We start from the raw sequence: 15224 nt of genomic DNA on the forward strand, positions 1-15224 counted from the left end.
CTGATTTGGTAACCGGATATTTCAAAATAAAGTCTGATTTAATTCAGTTCATGTACAAAATAATCTTTTGCGTATTGCGAGGGAACGCAAAGGGGAAAAAAATCCCCCGTGTCCCCTCGCGGGCTGCGTAGGATGGAATGACTAAGTGGAAATAAAGTGTTTCTAAGTAGGACAACAGTAGCGAACAACCCTGTAGGCAACTGCTAGCGGGCCAAATTAAATGGCTTAGTGGGCCTATTTTGGCCCACAAGCCTCACTTTTTGGGCACATTTGGACTATGTGCAAAATATACTCTTTTTCTAGTCATCCAAGTATTTTTTGGGATATGATTTTATTTAATTTTATTTATTTATTTGTTTGTTTATTTATTTATTGTGCACACAAGACTTAACAAAGGGGGGTTTTATAAATCTGTTGTCTCAGTTTCTTGATTAACTGAGGAGTTGAACCTCTGCAGAAGAGCTTCCAGTTCATTCAACATGCAGCTGGCAGAGAAAACACCAAGCCTTTTAGTTAAAAGCCTCAAAGCCAGATAAGCTGCAGGTGATGTGCCTGCATCCCTCAGGGGGTGTATTCTSTGTGTGTGTGTTTGTATATTCTCTATGTGTGTGTGTTTGTAATGATGCATCTAGCAGGGCTGCAGGCCCCTCTGTTCTTGCTTACCAACCCCGGGGTGTCTGTGTGCACCGTGTGCAGAGTGCCGCTGCACCCCAGCGGACAGGTAGCTGACCTGGCCGTGCTGCTGCTGCTGGGGCTGCTGGCTCTCCGGGTAGTTCCGTCCTCCGTGGTGCGGCGCCCAGCCGGGGTTACTCTGCGGAGGGTAGTTCAGACCTCCTCCTCCTCCTCCTCCTCCTCCCCCGGTGGCGCTCATCATGTTCCCGTTACCGACAGCGCTGCCGCCGCCTCCGACGCTACCGTTCACCGCGAAGTGATAGAAGCCGGAGCGAGACCGCGACCGAGTCCTCGGGGGGTCCATGGCCGGTGATTAGGGAGGGCGGTGGCGGGTGGAAGAAGGGATGGACGTCTAAATGGAAGCTCTCTGGTTACTTTTGATGCTGCTCGGTTACTTCCTAACGCATTTAAACGGATGTTTTATGAAGATGAATTGAAACGTGGAAGCACAACCATCAAATCTGCATCAGCTCTCCTGTCACTGCGCGTCAACTCAATGAAAATACTCCCTTTTTATTATCACTGCGCACACTAATCAACATAAATAGGCGTTTGAAATTATTCTAGTTGCATAAAGACACGCTAAAACAAAATCTACATTTATCCTCAGCGAACAGTGATGTCCTCGTTAGGTCGCTGCTTCCCTTTTGTCTAATCACAGTGAAATCTGTCAGGCTCCACAGCAGCTAGATAAAGTGTTTTATAGGCACGATTAGGAGTCCTGGTCGAGTTGCAAAGACCTGCAATAAACGCCAACTTAATTTCAGCAGCTCGCCACCATCAAATAAACAAAATTAAACACTTCAATCCGTCAACACAAGCCAGACTGCTAGCGCTCGAGCGTTAGCAAACTACAGGGACCCGGATACTGGTTATAAAACAAAAGTTATACACATAAATTCGTTTGAAAATAATATTTAGGCAGAAATACTAGCTACATTTGCGTGGGTTAGTTGAACACGCTCGTGCATTTGCACAATTTCGATTTTATTTTTGTCTTCCAGCGAGCCCGAAGCTAACAGGAAGCGAGGTCTACAGGGGAAAACAAGTGAAAACAAGCCGACATTACAACCTAACTGCCGCCGCGCTGAATCGGTGTTAAATTGGCTCTTTGACAAGACCTACTGGCGGACCAGCTCACCCCGCATGAGAACCAGCAGATAGCCACCTCGTCCGTCAAGCGAACCGGACAGTATTTGTCTAATTTAAATCCCTCTCGCATTCGCTATCGGGTGTTTTTCTCTGGTCAGCGGGGAGTGGAGTGCAGATCAATCAATGGGGAGGCTCGCGTCTCTGTCGAGTCACGACCAATCGATAACAGATACCATTTTGGTTCGTCACGAGACTTTCCACGTTATTACTAAACACAAACTACAAAAGCACGACAGTATATACTAAATTAAATTGTTACACATCTTTACAAATTGCATACATGTATTTTGTAGCGGTGAAAATATATTTTAAGTCGCACTCTGTCATCTAAGTTGATTGCTTTGGTCTGGCAACCAGCAGGCAGCCGCTCTGCTTATTAATATTTCAGCAGCTTCAACGCTTTGAAAAATCCCACTGGCTGCAGACGGCTTTTCAGAGGGATGTGGTCAACATACACCCACTCTCTGATATATATGACCATGATCAGTATTAATATTTATAAACGAATATAACAAAACCATCCTAGTGTGCTGAAAGTAGCCATACGGAATTTGCATATAAAATACACGACAGAATGAATGAAAAAAGCATAAAAACATAAAATAACTGGGATTAATAATTTTAATATGCAGTAATACAAGTAATGCTCCATGCTTAATGTACAATAACACTGTACAAATTAAATTAAATTCATAAGACAAAATTAGGAAGCTGATCAAATAAAGGTCATGTCAAATGTCTAATAATTTATTGAAGAGCATAAAATAATACTCTGTCACACACACACACACACACACACACACACACACACACACACACACACACACACACACACACACACACACACACACACACACACACACACACACACACACACACACACACACACAAAAATGACAATTCAAGTAAAAATATAAATCTACTGCAAAACCACTATAAAATGTGTTTTAAAATTAGCATTAAGAGCATGTAATTACAAAAAAGTACTTTCAAACCACATTTAATGATGAAAATTATTTCAGCTGTACATATTCTACAATACTTTTTGAAGAAATTGACATGGCAGGAATTTAGCTCAGACCTTTAAAATAAAGTTATGCACAATCTAACCCCCAGAATGTGTGCTGTGTATGACTCTCAGCTGCTTCCACATGAATTTTTATATGAATGTCTAGAAAATCGAGGCGTAGCATTTGTGTTATTTAAGGAAAGTTGGTTAAATCCTGAATCCAGGTGACTCCAAAACTTAATTAGTTGTTCATCCAATTATTATTTTCTGCAACTTTCATTATAGTTCTGCAGTGGTTTATTGAATATTTTGCTAACAAACACACAAACACACAGGCATGGACAAGACCATTAATGCAGATTACAGCAGGTTTTGTTTTGAGACATATTTTCACTTCTAACGTCCTTGTCAGCAAGAGGACACAAGTTCTTTCACCTCTCTACTTTGCTGTTCCTCCTGTTCTTTTCCCCATCTTTCTCCTCTCATCTTCTTCTTCTCCGGAGGGGAAGTAAACGGTTTGTGTCTGAAGGGGTCCACGGGGCAAACTTCATCATCAGAGTTGCAGCGAGGAGATCCTCCTCCTTCCCGCCTGACCTTGGCTTCCTTTCTCAGGCGCTTCACCTCGCGCCGTTCTCTGCGCCTCTCAGGCCATGTTTTCCTCCTTCCTCTCACCTCCTGCTTTTTCCTACTTCTCCCGTTCTTCTCACCACAAACAGCTGCTCTTTCACGTAAGTGGTCAGGAGGAGGACAGGATCCAGTGCTCAGAAGATCTAAAAACACATCAGTGTAACAGATTTTCTTAATTTTTCAGAGATGCTTCCTGAGGGTGCAACTTTCAGTTGACCAGAATTAAATCACAAATCAGGYCTTTAAAATCATAACAAAACAAGTCTTAAAAAATGATCATAATAAACCATCAATATTAATACCTTTGGCTCCTGTATGCGTCCTGGTACCACGCAGCAGAACGTCCTCCGCCGTGTCATAGTGACAAACATAAGGCAGTGAAGGAAAGGTACCACTGATCATCCTCCTCCTTGTGCACTCCTGACCCAAACATTCAGAACCAGAAAAGGCAGAGAGTAAAAATATATAAAGCAACTATGAGACAAGGAAAGGATGTGGTTAATATTTATTACGTACATAACCGTAATGTCCCCTGTCGGAGCAGTTGTAACAATGAGCACGGTGACTTTTCTGTTTGAGGCTGCAGACAGTTCTTGGTTTGAGAGGAACCTCTAAATCCACCTGAAAACAAAGTTCAAAGCTCATTTAAAGTAAATGGACATTTGCTCATTTTCAAGATGTAAATTTAAACATATACATGCATAAATACACAGTCTGAATATCACAAAGTAAATAAAACGAACATCTGAGTCCCAAATTTCTTATTTATGTCCACTGAGCCCCTGTTCAGACCTGAAACTAACATCTGTTGAGTGATCAAACACATCTGGATGGAGCTAAATACAGGTGTGAACGCTCTTAATAAGCACTGATCATGTATTCACTCAGACCAACCTTCAGAGTTGTTCTGGACACCTTAAAAGGCCGAACATGCTCCATGTGTGACTGTCACCTGGTTGTTTGATGTTCGTTTTCTCATGCACCTTTCATAAAGCACAAAGTAGCGCTCGTGGGAAACGCTTCCTGCTGCAGTACACATCACTGCACGGGCTTCTTCCCGCTGGAATCTCAACTCAATAAATAAATAAAATTTTGAATSAACGAACGAATGAATCTACTCTAATATCCGCCATTACTTTGGCTACAAATCTGACCTGGTTAAAGCTCCAGACTATGACAGACTGATTCCTCTGTGCTCTCTCCATCTATGTTTTTGTCCGTTTGACTTTTTCATACTATTATTTATTGTTTTTTCTCTCATCAAAAACAAGTTAAAACTGAGTCAAAGAAATCTGCGTGCTGCTAGAAGAAACAGTTGAAGGACACGAGAGTGTACGATGCCACAGTATCATGCTGAAGGCTGAGGTGCAACATAAGAAGGTAAGCTAATGCTAGCTAATGTTAGCTTGTTTACAGCTAACAAGCTGTACAACCTGGTCAGTGAAAACGTCAATGACCAACTTCATATCAGGCCCAGCAGCCTAGTCTGAATAAAACTCCAGGTTTTTCGGTTCCAGAAATCAGACTGGAAGTCGGCCATAGCAGCTAATGTAAATATACAGAACCCGGGTTTAGACCCAGGCCAGGAAATACAAAGCAAAGATGTCATCAGTGTGCAAAAAAACTTACTGTCAAGTGATATTGTCTCCATGTATCTGGACAGGCCTGCAGAAAACAAACAAAAATAATAATAATTTTTCCTCTGACGGAAACAAACTTTGTGCACTTCACAGCTTCACAAATGAACCCTCCTGAGACTTCAGAACCTGTCTGATAAAACCGCTGGACGGCTTCGACACCAACAATCAAAGCAGCTTGTTCTGAGACTCACGTCTGTCAGGTGACCCATCGTCCCACAGCGCTGGCAGTGCTGTTTCCACACCGGAGGCACTCTGCAGGGGTCGAGGCCATGGGAAGTCAGTCCACAGTGAGGACATGGACGACGTGGACAGTCCCTCTGGATGTGTCCCTGGGTGCCACAAAGGACACAAATAGGACTCTTCTGTTAAAAAACAAACATGTTGGACGTCATGAGCTCATCTGCAGCAGAGCATGGAGGAAACGGATGAGTCAGGTTTCGTACCTTTTGAGAGGTGCAATATTTAGCCAAGTGTCCCGTCTTGTTGCAAACGTAACAGATTGAAGAGGGACCAGGGATGAAATAACGAAAGGCCAAAGACTGAGCAGCACCATACTACATGAAATATAAGGACAAATTATTTTTTTTAACAATCACAGCACAGTTTTAGACAACAAAGTGGAAAAATGGCACCTTTTTGAAAGTTATTAGATATCAGAAGTTACCTTGTCTTTATCTGATACGGCCCAAATGTCTAGTGTTGATTTCTCATCAGGTATATCTGTGAAAGAAAATATCTTTGAGTGGCAGCTTAAACATATTAAAGATAAAACTGAAATACTTAATTATAAATAAAGGCCAAAAGTTTTATTGCCTCACTCCAATGAAAGGGCAACAATTTTGTTTTAACTGTCTGTTTATATCTTGTAAACAGCTGGATGGATTTTAACAAAACCTTCAAGAAATAATCATACTGTACCTCTATAAGTTTATTAACTTTTTGTGTTAATTTAATCAGAGGTGGTCAACACATCCCACTGGACACAGCCAACATAAAAAAACAACTCTAAACTTGTTTATTTTATAGATGTTGAGATGAAATGTGGTGGTAGAAATTGATTCAACGCACACTCGAGTGTGACATCAGGTGATTTTGCACAAGAATACTCTCAATATTCAGTGTGCATTGCCATTGCACACTGATATTGCTAATAATATTGCTAATAATAATATTGCACAGGTTTCTCTTTCATTTTCTTAAAAAGATCCCACACTTTTGAGCTCCGTTGCTGGGTAGCCATGATACCAGAGCCTGTCTGTATAATGTCTTGTGACATCCACGGCCTACCCCAGTTACCACTACTGTGCATGTGTGTCAAGGACAGAAAGGCAGATGTGGCAGTGGAAGGTGTCAAAGTAGTTTGGAGAGAAAAACAAAGTAAAGAACAAAAAAAACGATCAATCGATTGTTAAATTAGTCATCGATTATTTAAATAATTGATTAGTCGTCGATTAATTGTTGCAGCCYTAATACTAATATGATTGTATTTTGATGTTTTACTATATCATTATCTTAATATTGCTCTATTGTTGTAATATTATGCAGTTTAGTGTCAATAATTGTATTGGCAATGTGGCCTCCTTCTGCACACATACAAACCAAGCCCTGGCACCAAGCTCAGCCAAAGCTCCAACAGTCTAATGGTCTATGTTATGGTCTATCATGTGGGAGATCAGGGTTCAAAACCCAGGTAACACAACTTTAACAAAAACTCTATTCCAACTTCATATTGTCACTCAATTACCTTATTGAAAAACACCTGCTGACTTGACAGGCTCAAGCTGGTTTAGAAAACTTCTTTGAACTTGGTCAAAGCTCATTCTGCAAGTCCAATGCTCCTGCATACTTTGTCCTACAGCTGCCATTGTAATTTCTATCTGTAAATGTCCTGTGCCAAATGATTGCTATGCCTTTTGGTACCTGTACAAATTGTAGTTTTTGAAATATTAATGTTTAAACTTTATTCCACATTCATATAATGGTAGTCAATGGGGCCTTGTAATGGTCCAATACTGCCCCCAGCTGTACTCAACTTGGTACTGCACCAGTTTTTTTATATTCAATCTCAATAGTTCAGTGTTTACAATACTAATATGATTGTATTTTGATGTTTTACTATAWYATTRTCTTAATACTGCTCTATTGTTGTAATATTATGCATTTTTGTGCCAATAATTGTATTGGCAATGTGGCCTCTTTCTGCACACATACAAAGCAACCCCTGCCACTACCTTCTGCCACAGCTCCATTGGTCTAATGGTCTTTGTCATGGACTTTCATGTGGGAGATCAGGGTTCAAAACCCAGCTAACGCAACTTTAACAAAAAATCTCCTCCAACTTCATATTGTCMCACAATTACCTTAATTACAAACACCTGCTGACGTGACAGGCACAAGCTGGTGTAGAAAACACATTTGAACTTGGTCAAATTTCCTTCTGCAAGTCCAATGCTGCAGGCAAAGCCATGCTACGTGGCAATGCACACTTGTTTTTACATCGTAAAAACCCATGTCTAGTTTCAACTGTTTTTAATTACTGCAGTTTTATTTTCTGAACATTCTTGGACATATTTCTTGTACTTCGCTTAACTTTGATTGTATCTTTGATCTAGAGTGTTATGAACTTTAATTTATTAATTTATTTTACATAAACAGAAGTAAAGCAACACTCTGCAAATATTTACACWGACTTTACTTTTTTGTATGATCTAACCTTCATCTCCAAACTCGTCATCAGAGCTGCTCCAGTAGCCGAGATTGAGTAGGATGTTGGAGTCTTCCTCCAGCTCCTCACCTCCCAGGATCATCCACTCCTCTATGGGCTGGTCACTGTCCTCCTCCTCCTCCTCCTGCAAATCATCACCGGGGACACTGCTGGTGTTTTGGGGAGTCTTCTCAGAAGTGATGGGGAAGGCCAGGATGAGGGGTGGTGAGGTCTTCCTGAGGTGTGCAGTTTGTTTACGTCTGCTTTTCTGTTGTTTCCTAAAGTCAGAATGAAACTCTTCCTCCTCGTCTGAACCMCCGGAGTCCGCAATAAAGAAGAAGAAATCATCTTTGGTCCCTTCTTTATCTTCAACTTCATTTTTCTTCGTGCAGTTCATGATGGAGCCTGAAGCTGAACAGCGACGCCCAGCGGCGGCTGCCTGTACTGCAGCTGAACAGCGGTTTAACTACACGTTTACCCGAGTAGCTTTAAATCGATAAAGGACAGATCATTGTTAATTTTTTTTTTCGCCTTCTCATCTGAAAACCTAAAAAGCGTACAGTTGTTTTGTAAAAACCTCCATATATAGTAGTTTAAGGCTACACACTGTCTGTCACTGACTGTGCCGTTGTGGATAGCATGTAGCTAAGTTAAAAGCGAAACATAACTAAGTTGAGTAACCTTTTTCGAACAACGGCGCTTTTCCGTTTTACCACCATTTTAATTTGGATAAGTAGCGTTACCTTAATTACAAACGGCAATGTTATCCTTCATAAAGCGTAGACAGAAGTTATGTTTTACATGCGGCCGCTGATTGAAGCGCTTACCCGGTGTTTCGACGTAACGCGGGGAAAAATAGTTGGCCAACAAAAAAGGAACCCTGAGTTCAGACGCTTTTCAAACACTTTTACAGTAAAATGTTTACGAAGATCATGTCCTGTTTTAAATGCCAGTAACTGATATTACCCAGATTAAGCCCAGCGGCGGCTGCCTGTACTGCAGCTGAACAGCGGTACCTTTAAATCCTAAGTAAAAAATATTGTACTTGTGAAAGTGAGTTCTATGGAAGCCCATTTCCGCCACCCTGATAAAAAAATAAATAAAACTTGTATCTCATAATTATGACTTAGCTATCTCATTATTATGAGTATCTCATGATTATGACTTAGCTATCTCATTATTATGAGTATCTCATAATTATGACTTAGCTATCTCATTATTATGAGTATCTCATAATTATGACTTAGCTATCTCATTATTATGAGTATCTCATAATAATGAGATAGCTAAGTCATAATTATGAGATAGCTAAGTCATAATTATGAGATACAAGTTTTATTTTTTTTAAGGGTGGCGGAAATGGGCTTCCATAGAGTCCGGTTAGAACTCCAAAGAATAGCTGAGTCGCACTGCAGTGGTTTTAACTTGAATTTGCTGTTTATTTTCACTTTGAGTGAAATGTGTGGTTCTGAAACAGATAAATAAAATACAAAATCAGTGTCTAAATAATGAAAAAATAACTAACTAGTAAGTAATACCACAATTACATTCTAAATGACTGCAATATTAACATTTCTAAATACTCTCTCTAAATGAATGTAACACAAAAACCCACGCAGCAGATAGCTCACATTTAAATGTGCACATGGTACAAAAAGAGTGGAAATGGGTATATTCGGCTAAATAGACAATAATTTTAACTTTAACATTATTACTTGCATTTCCACGCACACAAATCACAACAGGGTGGCAAACAAACTGTAAACAGCAACAACAAGCTTCAAGCTGTATCTACAGTGCAGCTCCTTTCTCGTCTGCATGATGCTCACGTGTTTTAAGCTCCGCCCCTTAAAGGGCCAGTACAACTGTTTTGAGAAGGGGTTATTTGCGGAATTAAAAGTGGGCGTGTCACAAGAGTGGGCGTGTCACAAGAGTGGGCGTGTCAAAAGCATAAACACTGGAGACCTACATGATGGTATCCTGACATCCTGCTCGATCTTGTTACAGCCTGACCCTGACCCCAACACTAAGGTTAACCAGGAGAAATGTGACCCAAGTAGTGTTCTCCAGAAAAAGTGGTGCCGTACAGTAACGCCCCTTTTGTTCTTGTCCAGTGAGGTGGTGCCGTACGGTATCGCCCCTTTTTTGCTTGTCCAGTCAGGTGTGTCCCTTCAACAAAGTCCGTCAAATCAGGTGCGTCGCTTTAGAATCGCCTTTCCTTGTGACACGCCCACTCATCCACACTCATCTGCAGAGACCCTCTACTTGAGTTTCTTTCAGCAGCCTTTTTTAAATTTTATTAAAGAAAGGAAACATTTACAACAAATATAGCATCAAGAACAAGTAATCTTGTCGGTTTGAACAAAGACCAGATCAAGCTATTATAGTTTACTGAAACACAGAGCATAACATAAAAAATAAGGAAAATAAACAATAGAGACTTGAAAAAAAATAAAAGAAAAACACAAAGACATCACTTGTAAACTAGTGTTTTTTTGAAAGGTTCAGTTCATTAATACTATGACACAGTTCTATTGTTTGCTTATTGTCCATCAAGTTTACCGATGAGAAACAGTAACAGCTCTTTTTGATATGTGAGGAATTCAATGATTACATTTTTTCAGCAGCCTTTTTAACACCAATGAACTGACATATGGCATGTGTGAATAGCCCTTCTTGCCTCCAGTGTTATGTAAATGAGGCCATTACGTTTGCAAGAAGTAACAAAGGACACTGTACTCGGCAACAAGTCGGTCTCAAAATGGAGCCCATACGAACTTAATGTAACTCCTGTAGTTATTATGGTTTGATGACCCCCCCCCTTAAAAAAATAAATAAAAATAAATAAAAAAAATGTGAAAATTACAGAAATTTAGAGTCAAGATTCAAAGCTTTATTGTTATATGCACAGTAAAGAAACGTGTTACCCTGTTTCCTTGTACAATGAAGTTCTTTCTTTGCTGCCCACACTGGCTATCCAAATATTTTGTATAAATCTAAGTACAAGCAAGCAATAAAAGATAAAATAAGCATGCAACAATATAATAACAAAAGTATTCATAAATAGAACTGTAAACTATACAGAAATATAAACTATGCCAATAAGCCTCTGTACATACAGTCATTGTGCAGTGGTGCGCTATATTGCTTATTGTCAGACTGGTATGAAAACCCAAGAGACTCATCACACCTCCAGACTGTCTGAACACAAGTGGCACTTCCACAACATCTCCTTTCTGCATTTGCCACATGTGAACCTGTTACAAGAAACACAATGCTGAGTGGCACGGTTACTCTTGCAGCAACACTTAACCTGGCACAATGCCCTTTTCCCTGTGTCAGGTGTGGGTGGTTGCTGCTGGGTTTCCTTACACATCTCCTTGGCTGCCAGATGAGACTGTGCGAGCTCTCTTGCAAGCTTGACCAAGAAGTCTGCCCGTCTCTCTTTGACCCCAGTGCATGCCTGAAAAAGCACATATGCATTCAGTGCTGAAATGTCAACCATGTTGTAAAACACAGCGACTGGCCAGCGCCGTGTTTCTGAACAAACAGTGTACTTTCGCAACATCTGGTCCATGACATCCACGCCACATTTCAGGCTGTTGTAGTCGGTGAGTGTGTTTGGCTTTTTTTGGTGGGGTGTCCCCAGTCTCCACCACACTGTGCATGCTACTGAGGATGCAGACAGTCTTTCTCCGTTTAGGCACATAAACGGTCAGTGTGGCACCAGAGGTTGAAAACACCTGTGTACTGAATTCTTCATGGTCCAAAGTCTTTTTGGCAGACTCTGGAAGCTCACGGCGAGTCTTGCTTACTGTGCCAAGGAGGGTGGTCTTCCGGTCGAGCAGTCGTTTTGCTAGTGACAATGAGGTGAAAAAATAGTCTGTGGTAATAGTTCTTCCTTTGTCCATAAATGGTTCCATAAGCTTCATCACCACATTTTCCGATGGTTTTTCCCCCGTGGGACGACTGGGGTCTTTGCCAAGATATGGGATAATGTTGCATACGTACTTGGATTTCAGGTCACATGCCACCCAGAACTTTATGCAAAACTTGTCAAGTTTTGTTGCAGTGTACTGCAGGAAACAGCAACAGGTCTTACATGGAAAAAGTTGCTCATCTATGGCTATGTGCCTTCCTGGGTTGTAAGAAGAGATGCAGTTGGCAACAAAAGACCCCCAAACATCAGCGACTGCAGCAAACYGGTCATTTACAACTTGGTCACTGTGTGTGTCCTTGTCATCGAAGCGTAGGTGCCGCATGATGTCCTGGAAGYGGTTTCGAGCCATAATGTTGCTGATGGAGGGCACTCCCAGTGTTGCAGACCATGTGTMATGCACCGCTGGAAGGCGGACAATCCCTCGCAGGATGAGGATTGCAATGAACGCCTTTAGTTCAGGGAGGGCCATGGACCAGTCTTCATGCTGTGTCTGGCGTGCATGCTGGACAGTCCATCCCTGTATGGTCTRAAGCATTTCCAGAGAGATGAAACACAGGAAACTCTCTAAGTGACTCAACACTTTTTTTCTGGCCAAAGCAGTTGGYTCTCCATCTGTGGGATGACATTCAATTGGGTTGTCATGCAGAGGTCTTCCGATCTGTTCTTCACGCCACACTGTGCCGTCTTTTGCCGTCTCTGACTCTGTCAGGCACTCGTGTGTCTCGATGCAACCTCTCTTTTCTGGAGGTGATGAAGTCTCCTCATCTACAGGACCATATGTTTGAGATTTGATTAGTGAAAGGCTGAAATAATGTGAAATTGACACAAACATAAAAACATCTCAAGTATGTTTCCTTTGTACTAATGTAGGATTGTTTTCACACTGCAAAAAGTGGCATATTGAYTAGTCAAAATAGCTCTGATTTTTTTAAACCTTATTTGACGTAAAAAAGAAAAAAATTGTATAGGTCTTCTGGACGGGTTCTTCTCTAATGAAACGTTTCGTCTCTCCTCCAAGAGACTTCTTCAGTCTGAGAGTTTCAGGCAAAATTCAGGCTTTTAAGCACTGCCTCCATGTGACTGATACTCACATCACATGGCTATCGTTGACACCTAATTAACACTTATTGTTAACAGGGGGTGGAGTGATACTGGCAATAGCCGCACTGTAGGAGGGAGACAACTGAAAACGGAGGCCTCCACCTCTGTTTAATGATGGACGGTCTTTCTTCACAAAAATGGCTTCTTTTACTCCTCTCTCAAACCAACGTTCCTCTCTATCAAGAATGAGAACATCCTCATCTCTGAAAGAGTGACCGCTGGCCTGTAAATGAGTGAAAACTGCAGAGTTCTGGCCATTARATGTAGCTCGTCTGTGTTGGGACATTCTTTTGAACAGTGGCTGCTTTGTTTCCCCGATGTATAACTGGTCGCAGTCCTCCTGGCACTTAACAGCATATACAACATTGCTCTGTTTGTGCCGGGGCACCGGATCTTTGGGGTGAACCAGCCTTTGCCGTAATGTGTTTTGGGGTTTGAAAGCTACTGGGACATCATGTTTAGAAAATAAACGTCTCAGTTTCTCTTAAACACCCGCAACATACGGAATAACCACTGGTTTGGGTCTGGGTTTGGGGTCTTCATTTTCACCTGAAGGTTGCATGGAATCCTGTCTGTGTTTCCTGTCTGCTTTCAGGAAAGCCCAGTCAGGATAACCACACTGCTCCAGGGCCTGTCGTGTGTGTGATTTCTCTTTCTGCCTGGCTCCTGGGTTTGTAGGGACACTGTCTGCTCTGTGGTABAGAGTCCTGATCACTCCTAACTTGTGTTCCAGTGGGTGGTGRGAGTCAAAACGCAAATATTGGTCTGTGTGGGTGGGCTTACRATATAYGCCAGTTTCCAACCGTCCTCGATCCGAAACCGAGACATCGCAATCCAGGAAAGCCAACCTGCCATTTTTTACATCCTCTCGTGTGAACTTAATATATTCATCCACAGAGTTGATGTGATCGGTGAAATGTTGGACTTCCTGGGCTTTAATTTTAATCCAGGTGTCGTCAACATATCTGAAACGTTTCATTAGAGAAGAACCCGTCCAGAAGACCTACACAATTTTTTTCTTTTTGATTTTTTACCTGGATTACTGAGATGCATCAGGACTTATTTGAAGTAATTTTGTCTTTTGAACAACTGCCAATAGGTAAAGATATTTTTACATAAATTTATACAAAAAAACCTCAGCTACTTGAAAAAAATACATTTTTTAATTTAACATTCATCAAAACCCAAGTAAAAACATAAAGACATTTTGTCTTGTTTTAAGTCAAAATTCAAGTCAAAATTACTCAAATTAAGATAGAATAATATTCTTGGGCAATTTTAACTTGTCAATGTGGTACTTTTTGCAATGCGTCTCTTCCAAAAACACAACAGCCAGAACCAGCAAACAAAAACAGGAAATGTAGGAAATCTAACCAGAAGATATTTCAGAGTCTGAACGCTGCTCAAGGGTTATTTCTTCTCCATCGGAGTCACAGGGGTTGACCTGGCTGAGAATCATGTCTAAAGCCTGCTGTGCACTGTAAACCTCTGACATCTTTGCTTCTCATTCAACAGGGAAATGTGTGGTGACGTGGCTTTTTATCCACCTGGAGGTGGATACAATCGTAATCGTTGTCATCATCGTTTACACTATCACCCATCACACCCATCCCTGTTCACCGTTACCTGGTATTGGCCTATTTTGATCTAATGGCTGCAACAACATTTTTAAAATTTAAAACAAATATAGAACATATCTCAGTTACCTCCATCGTGTATATTTGTAATATTGTACTATTATACTATAGTGAGAAACATTTATTCTATTTTATTTTACTCAGCATAGCCTACACATAGGCTATTTACTTTGGTGCAGTTTGTTATATAAAGTTTATGCATTTTATTAATAAGTTTTCCTATGTCTGCAGTCATCTTTCTCTTTATTATAAAAAATAATATTGAAATAATGTGAGACTGACTCAATTCAATGACATTATTTGAACTATAATTCCAAAACATCTCAAGTATGCCTCCTTTGTACAAATTTAAATTGTTTTCACACTGAAAAAGGTGACATACTGATTGGTCAAAATAGCTTAAGTAGATCTGGGCGGTATGACCCAAATTTTATATCACGGTATTTTCAACAATTACACCAGTTTCACTGTATTTGACGGTACTTTTTTTCCTCACAGCTCAACTGATAATAAAATGTACAAACTTTGCTTATTGATTTTTTTCTTTTACTGTACCTCTGTATCACTGTTTCCCTCCTYATGTACATCTTTTCATCTTTGACTGGTTGTAGACAGTAATCATACATTTAGGTCCGATTGTGAAGGGTTGAGAAAAAAATCATTATCAGGTCTATCTTTGCGTGTTAAAAAAAATTTAAAGGACGACTCACCTTGCACACCAGTCAACTCAACTCTACTACAA

At 40.7% G+C, this 15224-nt stretch overlaps 2 protein-coding genes and 1 pseudogene across 3 annotated transcripts; all 3 read right to left on the bottom strand.

The window, feature by feature from the left end:
• Positions 1-832: 832 nt before the first annotated feature.
• Positions 833-1933, bottom strand: LOC106516354 (RNA-binding protein 45 pseudogene; annotated as a pseudogene).
• Positions 1934-2808: 875 nt separating this feature from the next.
• Positions 2809-8775, bottom strand: LOC106516329 (zinc finger CCHC domain-containing protein 7). 2 transcript variants are annotated; one of them, XM_014006638.1, is made up of 8 exons: positions 7814-8775; positions 5765-5820; positions 5544-5654; positions 5292-5429; positions 5090-5125; positions 3977-4081; positions 3763-3880; positions 2809-3603 (listed from the first exon to the last, which is right to left on the bottom strand). In XM_014006638.1, exons 1-8 carry the CDS (start codon positions 8199-8201, stop codon positions 3242-3244), a joined length of 1314 nt encoding a protein of 437 aa, XP_013862092.1. In that variant the 5' UTR covers positions 8202-8775; the 3' UTR covers positions 2809-3241. The 2 variants fall into 2 exon arrangements, with proteins under 2 accessions (XP_013862092.1, XP_013862084.1); XM_014006630.1 differs by having other exon boundaries at positions 5292-5462; positions 7814-8774.
• A 1900-nt stretch (positions 8776-10675) lies between these two features.
• On the bottom strand, positions 10676-14342 carry LOC106516340 (uncharacterized). The gene is made up of 2 exons (XM_014006650.1): positions 14220-14342; positions 10676-12509 (listed from the first exon to the last, which is right to left on the bottom strand). Exons 1-2 carry the CDS (start codon positions 14338-14340, stop codon positions 11302-11304), a joined length of 1329 nt encoding a protein of 442 aa, XP_013862104.1. The 5' UTR covers positions 14341-14342; the 3' UTR covers positions 10676-11301.
• Between the last annotated feature and the right edge of the window lie 882 nt (positions 14343-15224).

Source organism: Austrofundulus limnaeus, unplaced genomic scaffold (genome assembly GCF_001266775.1).
Source record: "Austrofundulus limnaeus strain Quisiro unplaced genomic scaffold, Austrofundulus_limnaeus-1.0 Scaffold1, whole genome shotgun sequence".
NCBI lineage: Eukaryota > Metazoa > Chordata > Actinopteri > Cyprinodontiformes > Rivulidae > Austrofundulus > Austrofundulus limnaeus.